The sequence below is a fragment of the Ochotona curzoniae genome, unplaced genomic scaffold, assembly GCF_017591425.1.
Source record: "Ochotona curzoniae isolate NIBS_2020 unplaced genomic scaffold, NIBS_Ocur_1.0 contig_2927, whole genome shotgun sequence".
NCBI classification, from domain to species: Eukaryota; Metazoa; Chordata; class Mammalia; order Lagomorpha; family Ochotonidae; genus Ochotona; species Ochotona curzoniae.
The window spans coordinates 444,125-465,561 of record NW_024465654.1 but is presented as its reverse complement, the minus strand read 5'-3'; the positions used below and the strand labels follow the sequence as shown (position 1 = coordinate 465,561).

Genomic DNA, 21,437 nt, shown 5'->3' with positions numbered 1-21,437 from the left:
CGTGGGCTTGCTCCCATGCCACGTGGGCTTGCTCCCAAGGCCCCTCTGTCCTGGCGGATTTGGAAGAAGCCCATCAATCCAAATTGTCAACCTTCACTGGAGCAGCCGTCTTCTCACAAATCCAAGAAATTTCAGCACTGCAGCGAGAGATATAAATATTCCCTTTTTGCAAATAAGCACATCCTTTGGATCCATTGATCTGGGCAAGTTCTTTAGTATTAAATCTGGAAATTAACAGATTCAAAAGTAATGATAAATTTCGGATTTGGAGTTGATCTCCGTTCAGTGTTCTCAGCTGCCCTTAAACTGCCTTATTGTTTATCCAAGTTCCAAACAACTTCTGCCTCCACTAAACAGCAAAAATTCCTCAAACTGGCACATCTGGGTCCTTTACCTCAAGCTAATCACAGTCTCAGGTTGAATTCTTTCAGAACAGTTCAATTCTGGGCTGATAATTTCTCCTCCCTTCACTAACAGGGAGTTCCATTAAAGAAATACACCAAGTTGGATTACACTTAGGAACTAAGCTTTCTTTTTTTTTTTAAATTAGTTTCTGTTTTTTATAACTTTAAATTTCTTACTAATTATTTCCTGATAATCAGTTCTGAGCTACTTTCTTCTTGAAAATAGCTGGAATTTCCCAATAGAAATGGACATGCTATTGTGTGTTTTTATGAGAAATGCCACCCATTTGGATCGTAGGAGTTGGAGAGCCAGAGTGACTGAGCGATTGAGTGTGTGATGATAGAGTCAGTCCCGCTTCTGTCACTTCTGAACTCGGTGACCTGAGGGACGTTATCTCTGTGGGATAATATTGTTATCCCATCATTATTATATGTATTATATATGTAATTTAAGTAACTATATTGAAACGAGCAGATTAAAGGTCAGTGCCTTAGCATGAACTTGCCACTGGCCTTCCAACACTTGTTACTAAAGTTCTCCTTTTTTTGCAGGTGCCATTCCCTTTTTTGTTCCTAGATTTATAATTCTTAGAATATTTTCTCAAGATTCCAAGGAATACTTGATTCCTCTCCTCTTCGCCCGCCCCTCCCACTTCCCAGCTTCCACTAGAGACTTACAAAGATGGGGAAGGGATAGAGCCATCTTCCCAAAGCCAGTTTCTGCTGGAATGATCCCATGACAATCCCAGCCAAAAGAAAGACGAAGTGGGCAGTGGCCGGGATTTAAGAAAGTTCTGAAAGGAAAAAACAGGAAAAAGTGTGCATGAGAGCCACCGTTCAGTCTGCAGAGACAAAATAAGTGGGGATAGCCACTAGGTTCCTCTATGACTGCTCATTTAAAATGCACTGACTTTCTATCCCTTGCATCAGGAGCTTCACTTGTTTTCCCTTTTATTGCATGTATCCAGGAAAGGCGCTTCACTCATACCTTTTCTTCCCAGCTGTCTATCTTTGCCAGGGAGGAGTTCTTGTCCATGCAGTCCTTTCGACTATCAGTCCAGGTTTTCTCTTCATTTGCCATAAAATAATAACAACTGTCTTGGTGCCACTGCCATGTCTCAGGGCAAGGATTACATCTGTGGTCTGTAACAGAAATCACAGCCGATAACACAGGCTCTGTGACTGTGGACCGATCATTTCGTCGGACAAGGGAGTCTGAGAGCCAGAACTCTGAAACCATCACTGATTTAGGAGATTCTGAAAACAAAAACACCACTGGTATAGACTGAGACAAGGAGTTGTCTTCGGCTGCTGGTCCCAGAGTCACCAGCCATGCTTCTTTCACCAACAGGATCATCTAGAATCCGTTAGTTAAATGAGGGGCTGGAGCATGTTAGGCTGGTATCATTCCAAGATACTTCCCAAACTGATCTCAAAAATATTAAGTGGATGTTTATGGTCTCTATCTCCTGTAAATTTAGTGGGATGTCACTGAAGGGGTCATGGGACAACCTACTTCTCTTGACCTCTGAGGAGGTGTACTTGCCCAGCTTAAACTAGAGAAGCAGGTTCAGGGTAACGGGTTAGCTGATCTAAGTGTCATTACCTGACGTGTGGAGGATTAGCTCCTGGCAGAGTTTGATGGCTAATTGGCCCTGCCTCTTCAAGAGTTTGGAAATCTGTGATTTGAGGGATTTCTCCTCCATGGTTAAATTCCCAGGGTGACTCAGTTGCTGGGATAAGTTGTCTTGCTGCTGGTGAGTAATTTTCTGAAGCCTATTCAATTCCTCCGAATCTGAGTTCATTTCATTTGACATCTGCAAAACTCCAAGACATGACATGGGACATGTTGATGTATCCTTAACAGCCATAGGCAGTTCTCACACAGAAACATATCCCACATTTTAAAATATTTATTAGTAGCTCCCCAACACAGATAGATCACGGACGAAACACACCAGACACCTTTCTGCTCCAAACTGTTTATAGCTCATCTTTATAATTTTGTTCCTCCTTATTGTTTCTCATCTTAGCGAATTAATCATTACATCTCTGACTATGTAATTAAAACAAATGTATAATGAGATCATCTTGGCTGTGTCGTTTTTCATTCATTTGGATGGCATGTTGTGGTTATTTTCTCTATTTGGATTTAGTTATTCTTTTAATGGAAACAGTCTTCCTTGCAGCAACTGTATCTCAAAATACAGTCTGCATATCACATGCATCACAATTGCTCGAGGTACTTACTTGGAAAAAAAAAAAAAGAAAACAGATTTTAATGTAATGCAGACTATTTCTGGTCCTGGATCCGTAAATTTGCATTTATTAAGTACTTCAGGCCATTCAACAGCACAATAAATTTAAGAGCTGTTACACTAGAAGCATTGCATTTTTAAGAAAAAAAAAAAAGGTTCAAGCTTTGGTGGTGAATCAATCAACACGTCTCGCTGCTACGTGGTTAATCTTAAAAATATATATCATCACAGAAGAGCAACTGCTAATTGACTGGTTGCTGAATATTTATCAACTGTGCAAGAATATCACATTGAGTTTGAAAGAAGCAAGAAGCAGCATAACCTGCATTTACATGTCCAAAGAGGTATGTCCAAATCCTAAAGACCCCTGAGATCTCACACATACAAAAATAAATGAGTGGAACTGAGATTTTATTCCTCAGCAAATAGAGTGTTTTGTTTTGGTTTTTTTTTTTTTGGCTGAAATCTTCTGCAAGTATATGCCACACACTTAACAATATTATGTTATGCATGTGGCCATTTTCCCACTTATTGTTAGTTCAGGACTTGTTAGTCATCCACTCTCAACTGTCCAATGATGGCTCAGGATCAACAGAACATTCTGTTTTGACTGTAATATCTGGGGGTGGGGCTTCCACTGTTGGGCTGCTCTCCCTTCTGGTTGTATGTAACTCTCACACATATAAGTCAGTTGTTACTGCTGCTTAGCCGGTTTCTCTAAACTAGGAAGGTCTCCTGGGTGAGCAGATGAAGTTGATCTCAGGCAGGGTCTTTGCAGTAAAGGCAATGGCGTGCCTGTCCTTGACTAGGTCTGCTTTTACTCTCATCATTAGAATAATAACCGGACACGTGCCTCCTATTCTAGCCAACAAACAGAAAAGTAAGAATCTTCATCCTAGTCTGGTCCAGTTAATCAAGAGAAAGCAAAGCATTCAGGGTAAAATCCCTATGAGAATAAAGCATGCCCCTGCACATCCTAAAGACATGGAGAACGGCATAGAATCGTGTCTGAGGATTCAGGATGCTTTTAGAACCTGAGATTGAACAACGTGTCTCCTCATCACCTTTCTTGGGTTTGATGCAGAGATACTTACACATAATCCCCAGGGTCACCAGCCCCGCCAGCAGCATCAGGCAAACGAGGAGCAGTCCCAGGGCAGCCTGGCGCCATGTGGAGGAGGGAGCTGTGAGAGCAGACAGAGGCATGAAGCACACAGACGGCCTCGAGCTGTTACACTGCTGCTGTTTTTCCTGCTTAGGAGCAACTCACTCCTCCAATTTACAAAATACCCACATCAAGTGCAATGTGGGCCCTGCCTTTGCTTCTCCATTTCTTCATCACTCTCCCTTTCTGTAAGTTTCTCTTAATTTTTGGAGGGTAATTTTACATAATCACCCACCTTTCTTCACGTTTACAGAATTTTTGAACGAGATGTTGTAGAAATTACCTCTTTGGAGGATGCTGGAGAGACTCAAGGAGAGACTAGGAGAAACTCAAGGTTTTAAGATTACCAATTTCTACCAGGCAGATTGTTTGACCTGCTTTATAAAATTGATTTCCATGTAACAAATTTTATTTACTTGAAATGCAACGTGACAGAGAAGGAGCGAGGGAGAGACAGGGCATGCAAGAGCTTTTCCATTCCAATTAATTTCTCAAATGTCAGCAACAGGCAGAGCTGAGCAGGAGCCACAAGCCAGGAACTCCATCTAGATATCTCCCATGTGGGCAGGGCAAACTCAAGTGCTTGGTCCACTGTTTTCCAGGTACATTAGCATGAAACTGGGTTGGAATCTCAGAACATCCAGAGTTCTAACCAAAGCACCCTGATACAGGATGTGGGAGTCCCGAGTTCAACTCACTGCTCCCTAGTATCCACCCCAAAGTCTACATTTAAAATAGCTTTTTCTACTAAAAATGACCTATACCTGTTATATGTGCTTACCACCTGATAAATGATGAATGAAAACTGAACAGATTAGCCACCCAGGGGTCAACTCTTCACATTTTAGCATTCCACCTCCTTTTATATAGCAATGGGTCTCACCTCAGTTGCTTACCTTCCTAATCCTGGATTTGGGTCCTTATAACTGGCCCAATGGCTCAGATAGGGTCATACAATCTCCATGTGCCATGGTCTTACTTCCCTTCTCCTCACTGGTTACAGTTAGAATTTGAAAATGAGATTGGGGACCTGGTGTGGTGGCCTAGCGGCCAAAGTCCTCACCTTGCACGCACCAGAATTCCATATGGGCGCCGGTTCCAATCCAGGTGGCTCCACTTCCCATCCAGCTCCCTACCAGTGGTCTGGGAAAGCAGTAGAGGATGGCCTAAAGCCTTGGGACCCTGTACCCACGTGGGAGACCTGGGGGAGGATCCTGGCTTCATTGGCACAGCTCTGGCCATTGCGACTGCTTGGGGAGTAAATCAATGGATGGGTGATCTTCCTCTGTGTATCTGACTATCCAATAAAAATACATAAATCCAAACAAAGTAAAACAACACCAAAAAACGAGGCTGGGAGGGCATTTGGGTCAGTACCTGAGTTGGTGCTTGGGATACCCACATCCCCCATCACAATGACGGGCACAAACTCCAACTCTGCTTCCAGCCCAGCTTCCTCACAAGGTGCACCCTGGGCAACAGCAGATGATGATTCAATTACTTGGGTCCTTGTCCCCCACCTGGGAGATCAAAATGGAGTCCCCAGCACCTCTGCCTTCCACCTGGCCCAACCCTGGATGTTGTAGACGTTTGGGAAATGAGCCAGCAGATGGAAGCTCTCTACTTTTCAAATAAAATAACAAATAAATAAGCCTCAAAAAAATCAATTTATTTTCCACATGGAAAGTCTATTGCCATTGTTACTTTGCTTATCCCCTCCCATCTCTTACACACATACACTAAAACTAAGTATAAGAAACAGGAGAAAAAAAAAGTTCATATTATTTACAAGATTCCAGACAATAACCTGAGCCGCCAATGAACCTCCCTGAGGGTAAGGGATATAGCTTTTTATTATGAAGCCACTTCCTGGTCACAGAGCTGTCATCTTTTCCAATTGAGTATAAAGGAATAAATCGAAGACTGGCCTCCACCGGTTATCAGTTGGATGAACTTGACTAAATCATTGAATTTCTTTCAAACAGTGGAAAAAAATACCAATGTTCCATTTACTCGACAGTTACATTTTGATCAAACAAGATACATAAGTAACATACAATTACAATGATTATGGACTTGACATTGCAAACTATACCTTGGACTTCAACTTCCCTAAACTGAAAAAAAAAAAAAAAAAAAAGGATTTACAGAAGAGAAACCAGCGCTTGGGATGGGCACAGCTCAAATCCCAAGGGCTGGGTTGCAGTCTCGGTCCTGCCCCTGGTTCCAGCTTCCTGCTGGTGTATGCCTCCGGAGGGCACAGGTGATGACTCGTGCTGAGTCTGTGCCAGGTGTGACAGCCCTGTGAGCAGTGGACCAGCAGATGGAAGAGATACCTCCTTCTCTCTCCGTGTCGCTCTGCCATTCAAATAAACTGAAAATATTCCCCGTGTGACTCCGTAAGGTATGAATAACAAAGATGATATTTATCAAGAGAAGTCTTTGTCCAATCAAAACTTCACGGCAACATAACAGCTTCCCGGAGCAGTGGTTTGACAAAATCAAGGGAGGCTCTGAAGGCCGTCTGTTTCCTCCTCAGCACTCCCTCTCCTATGAGCGGACATTTGTCATTTGGTTTAAAAAAAAAAAAAGTGGTGTTAAAGGGATAAAGAATATTTTCCACGAGGACTCCCTCGTCTATTCCACCCTAAGCTCCATTTTGAAGCCTCCACAGCACGCTGCGTTATGCCATAGGCAGGCTTGAGGCAGCGCCTCAGGGAGTTAACCACCTGTCAGCCCCTGGGGGCCCGGCTCACTTTCTCTAGGCTCTTACCTCTTTGTTCTCTCAGGTTGTTTGCAAGCCGGTTATTTCTCGCACCAGTGGAATCCTGAAGTGTAAGTGTCGCATAGGTCACTTCGTCGGACATGGTAGAAGCCAGCCCCGCTGTGAAAGAAGTAACGAACAGCACTTATCTCCAGGACTAAGAACAGCGTGTTCTCTTCAAGGCTGGGAATACACGACACACTCATGGCCTGCTTTAAGAGCAGAATTAGCCTCGAGTTAGTTTCTCCGCAAAGTGCAAGGGAGTGCTCGAACATTTCCCCTTAAGAATGTTACAGACCTCCAACTGCTTTGTGCTTGCTGTAATGATGCGCAGAAGGGTGCCGCGGGCAGGGCAGGACTGGGCGTTTCACGAGAGGATTCTTTGTCGTTTCAGGTTAGCTAAGCCTGGAAGGAGACGCTGGATCTGGTTTGTGTTCTCCTATTGCACTTATTGAGCACAGACACTAAGACACACACTGGGTCCTCTGTGCTTGGCCATTGTGAGAAACCCAAACACACGTGTAATGGTGTGGGTGAAGAAAGAGATGGCTAATAAATCTGGGAATGAGGCAAACATTTTGCCTAGCAATTAAAAGTGCTTGTGAACTGGCATTGTGGTGGAGCACTGGGAAAGTAATATAAATCCCCAGAAAGTATCTGGCCAGGGAGGGGAGGAGAGGGCGGCTCTCTATGGGCAAGGGGAGCAAGGAATCTCCTCCAACATTTTCTTTTGGGGTGAGGCAGAAAAGGATGGGGCAGCTGTGTTTAGCGGAGGCTTTGAGGTGGTTTTGTGTTTCTGGATGTTTGGGTGGGTGTAACCCAACATCTCCCAGGGTCCACCTGTGTGTCAAGGTCCACTGTCAAGGTTAAGGTCTCTAGATTGAGGTGTGCCTACTCCGGGGGTGTGAAAGAGGTTCCGAAGGACAATCTAAGCCCACGTGCTTTAGTAGCAGTTGTGCATGACCTGTACAGACAGAGATATGCTTGTATGATTTATTTACGTTCAGTTTTCCCACCCTGATTGATGGAATGCTCAGTCCCACCCCCCAAAAAAGTTTGGATGTTGTAAATGATACATCTGAACTTCACTATCAAAAAAAATGTGAACATTAATGATACATTTATGTTTATTCTTTGAGATAAACTAGGTGGTAGTGGAAACCACTAATACAAAAAAAAAAAAGAGTGAAGTTCGTGGTTACGCAGATGACAAGTTCAGCGTGTTCTGCCATCTCTGCTGTGGCCTTTCACTTTCACCAAGCTTTGCAGACATTTTGTTTTCATTCTCATTTCCTTGATTCACATCCCCTGAAGCTCCCCGGGATGTATTGAACCTTCACTTTCTTACACGAAATGATAGCCATGACAAACAACTGCACCTCATTCTGGATTCTTTCTGAAAGGAAGAATTTTGCTTCTGTCTCCTTGAATATGCGTTTTGTGATGATCTTAAAAATCTGTCACATGAGCTTATAATTTTTATTGATTTAGAAAGTACTAATTATTCTTCCTTAAAAACTTTCATATATATATACGTGTGTGTGTGTGTGTGCTATATCTAGTGTCAGTCATCTACCTAATTCTAGGAAATTCCTCTTCATTCCTTCACCAATATTCAATGTCTTCATCTACTGGTTCACTTCTCCTCTTGTCAAGCTAATCACTACTTTTCTAACCACGCAGGTGATTGTCGCTATGCTCTGAGTCTTTACCGGGCTCATCTGCATTAACAGGGATCAGGAGTGGACCAACCGGAGCTTGAACCAGCACCCTTATGGGATAATGGTGTCACAAGTGGGATTAACTTCCTATGCCACAATACTGGTGCTCATATGAGATGCTGGCATCTCAGGCAGCAGCTTAAATGCTTCACTACGATGCTGCCCACTGCTCTCCCCCTGTCAGGAGCTTTCATCTAAATTCATGGTTTTAAGTGAATTTATAACATTAATTTTTACAATTCTACTGATTATTAAACTACAAGAATAATCTGTTCTTCTATTTTAAAAACCATCAAACAAAGCAATACCCACTCTTATTCGCTCACATCCAAATACAGGATCACCTCATTTCAGTGTAGCCATTTGACCTCTCACTTGCTAGTGCTGACATTCAATACAGGTGCGGGATCATGTCTCGGCTGCTCCCCTTCCCGTCCAGCTCCCTGCTGTGGCCTGGGAAAGCAGTCGAGGACGGGCCAAAGCCTTGGGACCCTGCACCCACGTGGGAGATGCTGAAGGAGGTTCCTGGTTTTGGATCGGCTCAGCTCTGGCCATTATGGCCATTTGGGGTGTGAACTAGTAGATCTTTTTCTCTGTCTCTCCTCTCTGTAAATTCTGCCTTTCCAATAAAAATAAATAAATATTTAAAAAGTAATAAAATGTTAAAAGAAAATACTTGTCTAACTTGTCTATCCCTGCCGTCTCTTCCTTTCTTGCTAGGACCTACTCCAATCGGCTTTCTTCCCTCTCTCTCTCTCTCTCTCTTTTTATATGAAAGTGACCATGAGAACAACCAATGGCTATATTTTTGGATTCATCTTACTCACATTACTTTTTTTTTTTTAAAGATTTATTTTTATTATTTTTCATTGGAAAGGCGGATATACAGAGAGGAGAGACAGAGAGGAAGATCTTCCATCCGATGATTCACTCCCCAAGTGAGCGCAACGGGCCGATACTATGCCGATCCGAAGCCAGGAGCCTCTTCTGGGTCTCCCACGCGGGTGCAGGTTCCCAAAGCTTTGGGCCGTCCTCGACTGCCTTCCCGGGCCACAGGCAGGGAGCTGGAAGGGAAGCAGGGCTGCCGGGATTAGAACCGGCGCCCATATGGGATCCTGGGCGTGCAAGGCGAGGACTTAACCACTTGCGCCACCGCGCCGGGCCCATTACTTTTTTTTTTTTTTTAAAAAAAAGATGTATTTATTTATTTATTTTTGGAAAGGCAATTTTACAGAGAGAAGAAAAGGCAGGGAGAAAGATCTTCCATACACTTGTTCACGCCCAGATGGCTGCAATGGCTGGAGCTGAGCCGAAGTGAGGAACTTTTTCTGGGTCTCCCACAATATTTCTGCGTCTTCTCCATCCTTTAAGCAGCAGTTTACATAACCACATTCTCTTCTTCAAGAACTTTCGCCAACATTTTGTTCCTCAGGACACTCTTGCTTTTCTCTCTCTCTTTTTTTTCATTTATTGCCAACCCCCAAGTGCTGTTGTGTCCAGAGATCATTAACTCTGTTTCTTGTGGCACTCCAGGTGTAGGCTCCCAGCTCCTGGCTTGGATCAACTCAGCTCAAGCTGTTGCGGTCACTTGGGGAGTGAGTCAGTGAATGGAAGATCTTCCTCTCTTTCCTCCTCTCCGTATATTTGACATTTCAGTAAAAAATAAATTTTAACAAATATCTAAGCATGATAAAAGAGTACAACTCTCATAGGTTTCATTAGTCGCTTGTCTTCAGAAAGTGGAACCATGCTTGGGCCATCCACTGGGATGAATAGGTGTTTATCTCCAGATAACTGGTCTACTGACTGTCCCTAGCATCTAAGTTTTGCAGGGATTTTAATAGAAGAATGTGACATTGTATCTTGAAACACTGACATGAATCCTCAGTTCAAATATCTTTATGTCAATTCACATTCCCTCACTTGCATCAAGCTTACTCATGCGTCCAGAACTTTATTAAGGCGTTTGTTCTACTTAATACATATATATGCATCTCCTCTCTCTTCTTATGTCATCTTTACCTTTTCTTCAAATTTAACTCAAATCCTATAGTTTCTATTTGATTACTACTTACATTTTTGCTTGCATATATTTTGTGAGACTACGTCCGACAGACTTAGTGTATGCATGTGATCGAATGTATATTTCTCTTGAATTTGTTTTCTCCTGAGTGCAACAAAATGCTCTGCCATAGCATGGTCTGATGGTTTTCATTGGTTTCATTAACTTTAAAAAAGTCTCATTTCTCATTTTAGCCTGCTCATTTAAATTCTCTGAAAATAAAATGATAAAATGTACATAATGCTTTTTCTGTTTAACAGGATATCCTAGCCTTTTCTAAAGTTACAAGATCTTCAGAGAATACATGGAAGGCTAGTAAGTCAAAGGTGAAACAACAATTTCAATGCAGAGGGTTGAAAAAGGGAACAGAATTGCCCTGAACGAAAGACCTGGGGCTCTAGCCTGCAGCAGGTGCGCGTGCGAAAGCCTGGGATACAGCATCACCAGCTGCCGAGGACTTTCCTTTAGGACTTAGAGCTGTAAAACACCTCGAAGTCAACAGCCCTTCCTTTTGGGCTTTCTCTTTTTACATATCCACTAGTCACAATTATACACTGATCAGTGTTTTTTCTTTTTAAGATTGATTTATTTATTTGAAAGGCAGAGTTACAGAAAGAAGGACAGAGAGAGAGAGAGAGAGAGAGAGAGAGAGAGAGAGAGAGAGAGAGGAGAGACACAGAGAGAGAGAATCTATCCACTGGTTCACTCCCCAAAGGATTGCTACAGTTAGAGTTGGGCTGGTCCAAAGTCAGGAAGCAGGAGCTTTTATTGGGTTTCCCATGTGGGTTCTGGGGATCAAGCCGTTGGGCCATCTTGCACTGCTTTCCAAAGCACACGAGCAGGGAGCTGGATCAGATGCAGAGCAGCCGGGAGTTGACCAGAGCAGCATCCACATGGGAATGCCAGCACTGTGGCCTGCAACTTTGCCTGTTATACCACAGTGCCGGCGCCCACTCATCAGTTTTAGCTATGTGTCAGGCATCCTCCTAGTTTCCTTTCTGATTGCCTCTAAACTCTCACTGGGACTCCGATATCCTTTACTCATTCTTCAAACAAGAGCATAGATAACAGAGTCTGGGTGACAATTACAGTGGAAGACAGCTCAGCGTAGTAGAAAAAAAATCAGAAACGGGCAAGATGGTACTGCTTGTAACAAGTCTGCTCCCAGGAAACCCCTATGTTTCTTAAACTGCACTCCTCACATTTTTAAAACAAGATTTTATTTGTTTTTATTGCAAAGTCAGATATACACAGAAGAGGAGAGACAGAGAGGAAGATCTTCTGTCCACTGATTTACTCCCCAAGTGGCTGCAATAGCCAGAGCTGAGTAGATCTGAAGCCAGGAGCCTGAAGCCTCCAGGTCTCCCATGCAGGTGCAGGGTCCCAAGGCTTTGGGCCATCCTAGACTGCTTTCCCAGGCCACAAGCAGGGAGCTGGATGAGAAGCAGGGCTGCCAGGGTTAGAACCAGTGCCCATATGGGCTGCTGGTGCATGTGCAAGGCAAGGACTTTAGCTGCTAGGCTACTGTGCTGGGCCCATTCTCACATGTTTAAAGTTAGGATGACAATGTTCATGGTACTTGTATTCATTTGTGTAACAAATACTGAACAGGTGGTTCATCAGTCTCTGTTTAGAGCCAGGGAATACATTCAGGCACAAAGAGGAGAGGTTGCACTGCGGCAAGGCAGGGCCTCCAAGCTCTCTCCAGATGGTTTACAGGAAGTTCCAGGAGGACAGCTCTGCTTGCAATAGCACTCTCAGAGGGCCAGTCCACTGCTCTTGTAACAGTTCAATCCATGAGAGCCCATCTGAGGATATTCCTGATATAAGCAGGACTTTCCTTATTATCATACTGAATTTCTGCCTGGGAGGTGAAGACATTGTCCCCATTTTCTGAGCAGAAAATATGCCAAGTTTTATTTATTTCATGAAAATAAAATTACTCGCACTCCTATCACGCACCTGACACATTGATATTTCCAATGTTTCCAAAAAAGGTCATGGTCACAGGTTATATCTAAACCCCGCCCCCAACCCTACCTTTTTTGGATAGTAAATGAAGCCCAGACACCACCCCCAATGGCTCCTGGTAGTATAAAAGGATAGCTTCAGCCATGTGGAGGGGAATCCTGACTTCCTGCATGCCTCTATCATTCCATCCTGAAGTCTTCTGTGGGTGGAGAGAAGATTCTAGAATAAATCTAGGCCAAGGCCAGATCCCACTGCCCACACGCACCAGCCAGGAGTTTGGAACAGCGACCAGAAGCCGGTTCAGAGGCTGATTGGTGAGTTTTGCGAGTCTCACCTGGCTGGGGCTTGAGGCTCTTGGTTTCTCCCCGCCTCTCTCTCCTATCTGATCCATTGTGGAGTAACTCCAACCTTGTCTGTGCCTTCCAGCAACTACTGGAGCTGGAGGGCTTGAGGGTCAACACTGGGGACTTTTTCTTCTTTTCTTTGGATGCCTTTAGATTCTTGATGAAGCTGTTTTACGGGAGTGCTTTGCTTCCAAGCCACGTGGTGCTTGGAACAGTTCTGCTTTATTTTGTCAGCTACCTCTGGAAAGCTGGTTCTGTCATCCTCTGACCCCTGGGCATCCCTGCTTTCCCTGTGAATATCCCCCTTGGTAAACAGCCACCCTCATATTCCTGGGCCCAACACCTACCTGGCCCTGACCCCAAACCACTCGCTTTGGGGTTCTCTTTTCTTAACCATCTGTTACAGCGTTGTCATCTCTCACGGGGAAGGAGAGGTCTAGTGCAGCCCTGGACCAGGACTGATGGATGCTCCAAGGAACAATTCTGGTGTTCTTAATTCATGAATCTTCTTCAACAATCAGGTTATTCTAATAAAATTACCATGTGGACACACCCAATCCCATTAGGCTCTTGACACTTTCTGGTGTGTCCCTAACATGTTGATACTTCTGAACCCACCCCGTTTTGAATATTCAATGGAGTTCCAGCCTGGTCATTATTGTCTACTGAGTCTCCTGGAGCAAGACGCCTCACCGTATTGATGGGGCTTTTCGCTTTGACGGGGCTTTATCACTGTTGCAAGTTTCTCCTTGGAGCGTGGTTTTACTTCGGGGCCTTCTAGCAGTTTTGCCTGTTCATTCGTGCATGACTTGGTTCTGGGGCTTACACTTGGACTTTGCTTCAAATGAATCCTGTTCTCCCGCCCATCTTCATGTCTCCACTTTCTCAAATTCTTTCACCCGGGGAAGGAGGAACTTGTAGCAAGCCTGGTCAGAAGTCCCCTGTCCCACAACAATGTGCCCGAGACTCTGGAGGGTCAAGACACAGCATGATCTTTTGTTCTTGGGGAGGATACACACGATGGCATATCCCTCCGTTCAGAGCTGAAGATAGGAAACAGGAAACAAATGCCATATCTCCTCCTTTACCACAAGTTGCTCTTATTTTTGTGTTCAAGGTCCCTGTATCTTTGAGTAGCAATGGAAGGGCTTCCTGAAAAGCACAAAACAACAACAAAACCCCCATGTGTCCCACTTCCCACCATCCTACCCGCCCAGAGGGCGGAGGAACACATCTATGTGGACACGGACACTGCGAAGGTGGACACCAAGTCTGGCACAGTCCTTGAGCTCCCTAGCCGGCCGTGGGAAGCCATGCAGGATGAAGATGGCTACATGGCCCTAAATATTAAAGATCCCAAACCAGCGGTGGCCTCAGGTGAGAACGCCCAGAGTCAGACATTTAGAAATAAATGAGGGCAATGGATTGATCGTATTTTTTTTTTCTCTCTGTACTAGCGATAGTATGAGTAGTTTTAATTTAATTTTTTTTCCCTGAAGGATGTTCTTTTCTCTGCAGCGTTGGAGTAGTGACTGCACAGGCTCAGGAGGGCTAATTTAGAATACGGACAACAAAGATACCAACAAGGAAGGAGGCATTTGGTGCCTGGAAGCCCTCAGGCACAGAAGGGCAGGGGTGGAAGGGAGAAGTTGGGTTTTGGAAGGTCTGTCTGCTGATTATCAGCCAATGGATGCGGCTCTCCAGTCGCTGCTTAATGAAATGATGACTTGGACGGGTGGGTGTGAAGCAGAACCAAGGCAAGCAGGCCTTGTGAGCTAGTTTAAGCTGGAGCTCAGAAAGAGGAAGACCTGTGGCCCTGGATATGTGATATGCAAGTGCGCTGTGCTTTTTGTGGGTGATCACTAGGGGCACACAGCCAACGTCTGCCAAGAAAGTGGTTTATGTGACTTGGATTAGGGCAGGGACAGAGTGATACTGCCTGTGCCACACTGCTCGCTCCTTGACTTCTTTATTGTGTACCTACAGATGTCCCAGCAGCCTCTTCCTGGTGGCGTGTGATGGCTTTGACTTTGCTCATCCTGTGCATGGGGATGGTTGTTGGTCTGGTGGCTCTGGGGATTATGTGTAAGTATCCACTCTTGGCCACAGGTTTGGTCTGAGGAAGGCAATTCCTAAGGGTTGTGGGGGGTCCCACTAGAGCTCCATAACTGATGCTTTCCCTCCTCCTGTAATCCTCCTGTCAGTGATCGCCAAGATTGCCTTAAGAAAGTCACAGTCTTGAAGTTTCCCTCCTTTTAAAACAATGTTGTAAATGTTTTTACTAATAAGAAACAATTTTCTTTAAGGATGTAAGGCAGATTTTTAAGATTCTGGTGGTATTGTGGGGCAACGGCAGACCCTGCCTGGGACCCCTACTTTCTCTATTGGAATACTTCCTGCTAGCCTGCACCTTGGGTGGCAGTGGGTGACAGTTCCAGCAGCTGCTTCCCTGCCATTCGTGTGGGATCCCTGGATTGTCCTGGCTCCTGCAGGCTTGGTCTAGGCTCAGCTCGAGCTGTTGTGGGCTAGCGGGGGGTGAGCTAGCAGAGGGAGATTTCTATTTTTCTGTTTTTCCTCTTTTCTCCCTGCCTTTCAGGTAAAATAATTGAATAAAAATTTTCAAAAAGACAGATTCTCACAACAGGCCCAAACTATCTTTTAAAACTTTTTTCTTCCTGTACTAACACCCAGCCAAGCCAGAATTTTCCTAACTTCATAAGCAAATCCCATCTTCTTGTCCCAAATTTTGTTCATTCTATTCCTTCTCCCTGAAATGTCATCTTTCTTATGTTTTACTAAAATACTGGTGCTTTTCTTTCTGAAAACTTAGCCTTCCAATGTCACATTGCTGTCTAATGGCTATAGTTTGTGTATTTTGTATTTTTGTATTTTTCTTACTTTGTTTTAGGATATTTCCATTGTCTTCTTTTATTTATGTGGATATTAGAATGAGTATTATAAGAAATTAATAAGCATTTATAAATAAATGAATATCTGGGGACAACAGACATTTTATAGCTCTGTTAACTTTAGAAACTCGTAGTTAAGAAGATGTCAAAAAACAATCATGGTGGGCATGTTATTTGGTCATGGGTCTTTCTCATTTGTAATTATGTCCTTCAAATAGTTCACTTCTCATCAGAGTTTTTCTTTTTTCTTTTCTTTTTGCATGTTTCTTAATTTGTTCTCAAATTCCCGTTCACTTGTACCCTTTATTAACATCCACCCACTCTTGTGTAAGATAAATACTTCATATATGGTAATTCGATTGGGAGATTTTTGCTTTATTCTTATGATTCTCTGTACAAGTTGTTGTCATCTAATTTTTACACCTAGCTGTCACGCAACAAAACTACCTACAAATGGAGAAGGAAAATCTCTCAGAAACCCTGCAACACGTAGCAAAACTCTTCTGCCAAGACTTAATAAAACAGTCAGAAAAGCAAGGAATTTTCAGTGAGTACTGCTTGCCCTCTGTTCTTCCTTCCCCCAAACCCCAGTGTGTGAAGGTCCCTGCAGGGGGTCTTGAGACAGCAGGAAACCTTGGCTGTGGGAAGACTGAGCTAAGTTTAGAATGAAAGGGTCTCTGTGTCTGGTTTCTCTTGAAGATCACAAATGCAGCCCCTGTGAAACCAACTGGAGGTACCATGGTGACGGTTGTTACGGATTCTATATGCACAATGTGACGTGGGAAGAGGGGAAGCAGTTCTGTGCCAACGTGAATGCTACTCTTCTGAAGATAACCAGCCGGGACATTCTGGTAAGGATAACCCTGTGTTGTATGTTTTGGGGGGCCTAGGGAAGAACAAAAACCCTCACATGTAATATTCTTGTTTTTGCATTTTTTGGAATGTGTTCCATTTTATGTTGATCTGATTGAGCTCAGTAAAAGATGACAGAACTCAACTGTCCAATCCAGTCCTAGTCTATAGACTCACTCTCATTGATCAGAGCAATCTCCTGGGGCCTTCCTGATGGCTCCCATACACCGTGGGTCAGATTTGAGGAGTCAGCCTGGTGATGTTCATGGTCATTTCTTCTCAGACAGATCATACAGGACATATTTAGTTAAATAAGCCAACTTTTTTTTTTCCCATTCAGCAAAGTAGGAGAATGTCCTAAAAATTCTAACTCCATTATAAAGAGATTAATGGGACAGACTATAAGCCAGGTCTTGAATATTTATACTCTATGTTGATGTTAGCTTCAAGAATTATAAATAAGATAGGCTCATGTAATTTTGGAGAATAAAGAGTAGTTGGATTTCAGGTAGAATTTTTGTGTCAAACCCTATAGTGAATCATGAAGAAAAGACCAGAATGCTGACAGGTGGCTCAAGTTTTAAGAAATAAGCAGGGCTGGTGCTGTGGTGTAGCAAGCTGAGTGTCTGCAGCACCAGCATCCCACATGGGCATCAGTTTGAGTCTTGACTACTCCACTTCCCATCCAGTTCCCTGGTCATGGCTGGAGAAAGCAGTGGAGGATGACTTAAGTTCCTGGACTCCTGCACCCAGTGGGAGACCCGATAGAAACCTCTGGGTTAAGATCAGCCCAGCTGTGACCTCTGTAGTCATAACGGGAGTGACCCAAGGGATAGAAGATGTCTGTCTCTCCTTCTCTCTCTGTAACTCTGCCTTTCCAATAAAAAGAAATAAATCTGAAAGATGAAAGCCCTTGAAGGCATGTATCACAGTGTTACCTGTAGGCGTCAGTGTGAGTCTCAGGTGCGTGTCAAGTGTTATCTGTCCAGGATGCATTCTCATTTGGTGTCCTGGGAGGCGTGAATGCGTGTGAGCATTTGGCCTCATCTTAACTTTGTTATCCATAAACTGTTAGTTCAATAAATATGTGCTGGAACCCTCCAGGATTTGGATCCGGGGCATCAGTCAAGCAAATGACAAGTCGTAACCTCAAAGAGTTGATCTGAACTAGGAAAGGTAGATGAAGGTTAGTTATAAATTGCTTTGAGAATGATATTCTGTACATCTCCTTTACTCAGTTAAAACAGGCTAATACTTCTGCATGTTAACATTTCATAAACAATCAAATCCATTAGAATCTAAGAATATAAAGTTTGTCTTTAGTAGTTATTTACAATTTACTGATTTGAATCGCATATCAGGACTCTAATTTTCAATTGATGGGAAAAATCAGCATGTGTTGTAAACACATAGAAATCTAAGTATATCAGATATTTTGGATATAATTTTTCCTGCATTCCACAAGTTTGAAAATTATTATTAGTATTTACTTTTATCTTAATTTTTTTTTCTTGGAAAGGCAGTTAATTAGAGAGAAGGAGAGAGCTGGAGCTGGACCAATTTGAAATTAGGAGCTTCTTCCGGGTCCCCCATGTGGATGCAGGGTCCCAAGGCTTCAGGCCATCTTCCGCTGCTTTCCCAGGCCAGAAGCAGGGAGCTGGGTCAGAAGCGGAGCAGTCAGGGCATGAACTTGTGCCCACATGGGATGCCTGTGCTGTAGGTGGAGGCTCAGTTTGCTGTGCCACCATACCAACCTTATGTTTAAAAAAAACAAGTCAGCTTGGTATAATTCTAAATATCGTAGAAAGGCCATTGATCATCATATGGACAAGTAACCCAATCTTTGCTCCCAGAGTCTGCCGGTGATGCTCTATGTTCGTTACATTAGTGGGAGTTTGGGAAGCACCCTGACTACTGTGCTTGTTCACACAGGATTACCTGCGAAGCAGAACCGGCCTAATTCGTTGGATTGGATTGTCTCGCCGGAGCTCCAATGAGTCCTGGACATGGGAAGATGGTTCAGTTTTCTTCAAAAGTGTGTAAGTTGCTAGACCCTCAAGGTAGAAGATGCTATCAGAAACCGTATTCCCTAGGGAGACTTCATTTCCTCTTGAGTCAAATACCTGCAAATAGAGAGATGTCTTCATGTCTTACTGTGGCTTACATAAGCTGCAACCAAGTCATGTAGCTCTGGTCCTAAAAGAGAACATGGGCCCTACGACATTGCTATGCTGCCCTCTCCAATTCTCTGCTCTTCATTCAAGATGCAATCCACTTTTATTCTAGGCAGTTTCTCCATTTGTTTAAGTCTTCCAACATCAGAACATTGTGGATCTGTATGTGTGTGTGTGTGTGTGTGTGAGAGAGAGAGAGAGAGAGAGAGAGAGAGATGGGGTAACTTGATCCACATATTTAAAAATTTTTTTCCTCATTATTTTGTTCTTGGAAGATACTATCTTTTTAAAATTTATTTTTATTGCAAAGTCAGCTAGATATGTATATACATATCTACACATATATGTATATATATACACACATATATACAAATATATACACATATCGCTGACTTTGCAATAAATACATACACATGAGGAGAGACAGAGAGGAAGGTCTTCCATCCAGTGATTTACTTCCCAAGTGACTACAATGGCCGAAGCTGAGCTGATCCGAAGCCAGGAACCAGGAGCTTTTCTGGGTCTCCTATTTGGGTGCAGGGTCCCAAGGGGCTGTCCTCAACTGCTTTCCCAGGCCACAAGCAGGGACCTGGATGGGAAGCAGGGCTGCTGGGATTAGAACCGGCGCCCATATGGGATCCTGGCACGTGCAAGGCGAGGACTTTAACTGCTAGTTCTTTGCGCTGGGCCCGGAAGATACTATCTTAAGGATAATTTGGACTCTTCAGTATTATTTTGCCTACTCTTCTACCCTAGAGTCTCTAAGAACTGAATTTATTTTAGTTCACAGCACAATTCTAGTATTCATTCAATGAGGTACAATCCTTTAAAAAATTATTTTTTAAATTTAATTTAAAAGGTATAGAGACAGAGACAAAAAGAAATCTTCACTTGCTGGTTCACTCTCTAAGTGCTGCAAATTGCCAGGGCTGGGCCAGGCTGGAGCCAGGAGCCTGGAATTCAATCCAGGGCCAAATGCATTCTAAATTAAATTGCTTAATCTTTAGTCTCAACCCCTTAGGTTCATCATGTATGTCAAAAATGCACCCTTTTTCCAAATTCAAACTTAAACTGGCAATTCAAACTTTTACAATCTGATCATTACTTAATTCTTAAGTTAGTCAACAAGTATGTATTATTTACTGACGGTAGGCTTCGTGCTACAAGCAAACTTCTCTCCAGACCGTGGGCTTTATCTCCAACCGCTTGCTGCCTCATTCATACAGCGGACAGGCAAATGCTGTTCTCTCTATTCTTTGAACAAACTTGATTGCTGGGGAAGGCCTTTTGTGCAGCAGTTAACCGGCTGCTTGGGACGCTCCCATCCAAGTTGGAGTGCCTGAGTCAAGTCCTGGCTATGTCACTTCAGCTGCACATCCTGGCGGGCAGCAGGTGATGGCTCAGGTGCTTAGGTCCCCGTCTCACTTGAGATGGAGTTCCGGGCTCTTGGTTGGGCCTGGCTCCACCCTGACTGTTGTGGACATCTAGGGAATGAACCAGAGGTTGACTAATTCCACTCTTGTCTGTTTACCTTTTAAATAAATGAATAGATACAAATTCAAAATCCAATTTGTTTTCTTGTCTCACGCTTTTGTGTTGCCATTTTTTCCTCCCAGAGTGCTCTGCCTTTGCAGCTCCAAGCCCTGGAATAGACTCAACTTTAAACATCACCTCTGCAGTGAGACCAACCATAGCTGTTCAAACTCAGTCAGCCTCCTTTCCCCCACTTCCCCAGTGTCTGTCACAAGCACGACTTCGTTTCGTTGTCGCTGTCATCTCTTCCTGAAAAACTCTAGTGTGCTTATCTGTGGCTTTGTAAGTCCCCTCCTGCACCCCTACAAGTCACTGGGATGTAAGTCCTCCAGCGGAAATGACCTCATCTTTCTTTACCCCTCTATCTTCAGCACATTGATCCATTTCAGAACATAGTACTCGTTCCTTACACATGTAGTAAATAAACCAATATTGATGAACTCTAGCTAAGAACATGGACAAGGTAACAGCCAATTACAATACAACGTGCTTAGACCTATTACCGACTACCATATACTCTCAGTTTAAAAATATTTCACTAACTTACTTTTCCTTGGGCTTGTTCCCCAACCATGGAGCTACTTACTTCCAGGGACCTCCGTCTCCTTTCTGTGTATCTAAATCTCGCTAAGTATTTAACCAACCTCTGATGTAGCTAAGGCTTTTCCCATCATTCCAGAATTATTCCACCTCTTCCTCTGAACTCCTACTATATTATTCTGAACTCCTACTATGTTATTATTATTCAGGTGCTTCTTATTCTGCTCCTGTATTAAGTGCAGATTAAATGTGCACACTTTCTATTCCCAGGCGGATTGGAAGTTTCTCAAGATGAGTATGTGATAGGTTACTTTTCTCCCATAGTTTCTACTCGGTACCCCAAATCCTACAGAGTTTGATAGTTGATGATCTAGCATTCAAAGGTATTCTATCTTTTTTTCTATTCACAGATTTAAGTTTGCTGAAGAGGTCAAAGAAAATATGAACTGTGCCTATTTTCTCGATGGGAAAGTCTACGCTACCTTCTGTGAGGACAAACATTATTTAATGTGTGAGAGAAAGGCTGGCATGGTGAGGGTGGATTATCTGCTTTAATGCAAAGAAGTAGACATGATAACAAGTCAGGTGCTTGATTGTACAATAAAATATTTAGATGAAGGAAATCCAGCTGTAAATGTTCTTTTTTCTACTTTTCTTCTTGGAGTCCCTTTTTATGTTATATTTGCTACCTGCATCCTTCTTGGCACATCCATCTGGAAGACAGCATGCAAGTTGATGAT

The 21,437-nt window shown here is 43.4% G+C and overlaps 2 protein-coding genes across 6 annotated transcripts; one reads left to right on the top strand and one right to left on the bottom strand.

The window, feature by feature from the left end:
• Positions 1-73: 73 nt before the first annotated feature.
• On the bottom strand, positions 74-6,694 carry CLEC12B (C-type lectin domain family 12 member B). Of its 3 annotated transcripts, none has more exons than XM_040978727.1 (6): positions 6,595-6,694; positions 3,757-3,846; positions 2,011-2,229; positions 1,393-1,547; positions 1,083-1,198; positions 74-224 (listed from the first exon to the last, which is right to left on the bottom strand). In XM_040978727.1, exons 1-6 carry the CDS (start codon positions 6,692-6,694, stop codon positions 74-76), a joined length of 831 nt encoding a protein of 276 aa, XP_040834661.1. The 3 variants fall into 3 exon arrangements, with proteins under 3 accessions (XP_040834661.1, XP_040834663.1, XP_040834662.1); XM_040978729.1 differs by having other exon boundaries at positions 74-137; XM_040978728.1 differs by having other exon boundaries at positions 6,601-6,694.
• A 7,193-nt stretch (positions 6,695-13,887) lies between these two features.
• On the top strand, positions 13,888-21,320 carry CLEC1B (C-type lectin domain family 1 member B). Of its 3 annotated transcripts, none has more exons than XM_040978989.1 (6): positions 13,889-14,066; positions 14,676-14,774; positions 16,026-16,145; positions 16,298-16,449; positions 18,383-18,489; positions 21,108-21,320. In XM_040978989.1, exons 1-6 carry the CDS (start codon positions 14,003-14,005, stop codon positions 21,250-21,252), a joined length of 687 nt encoding a protein of 228 aa, XP_040834923.1. In that variant the 5' UTR covers positions 13,889-14,002; the 3' UTR covers positions 21,253-21,320. The 3 variants fall into 3 exon arrangements, with proteins under 3 accessions (XP_040834925.1, XP_040834923.1, XP_040834924.1); XM_040978990.1 differs by lacking the exon at positions 13,889-14,066 and adding an exon at positions 14,481-14,570; XM_040978991.1 differs by lacking the exon at positions 14,676-14,774 and having other exon boundaries at positions 13,888-14,066.
• The last annotated feature ends 117 nt before the right edge of the window (positions 21,321-21,437 follow it).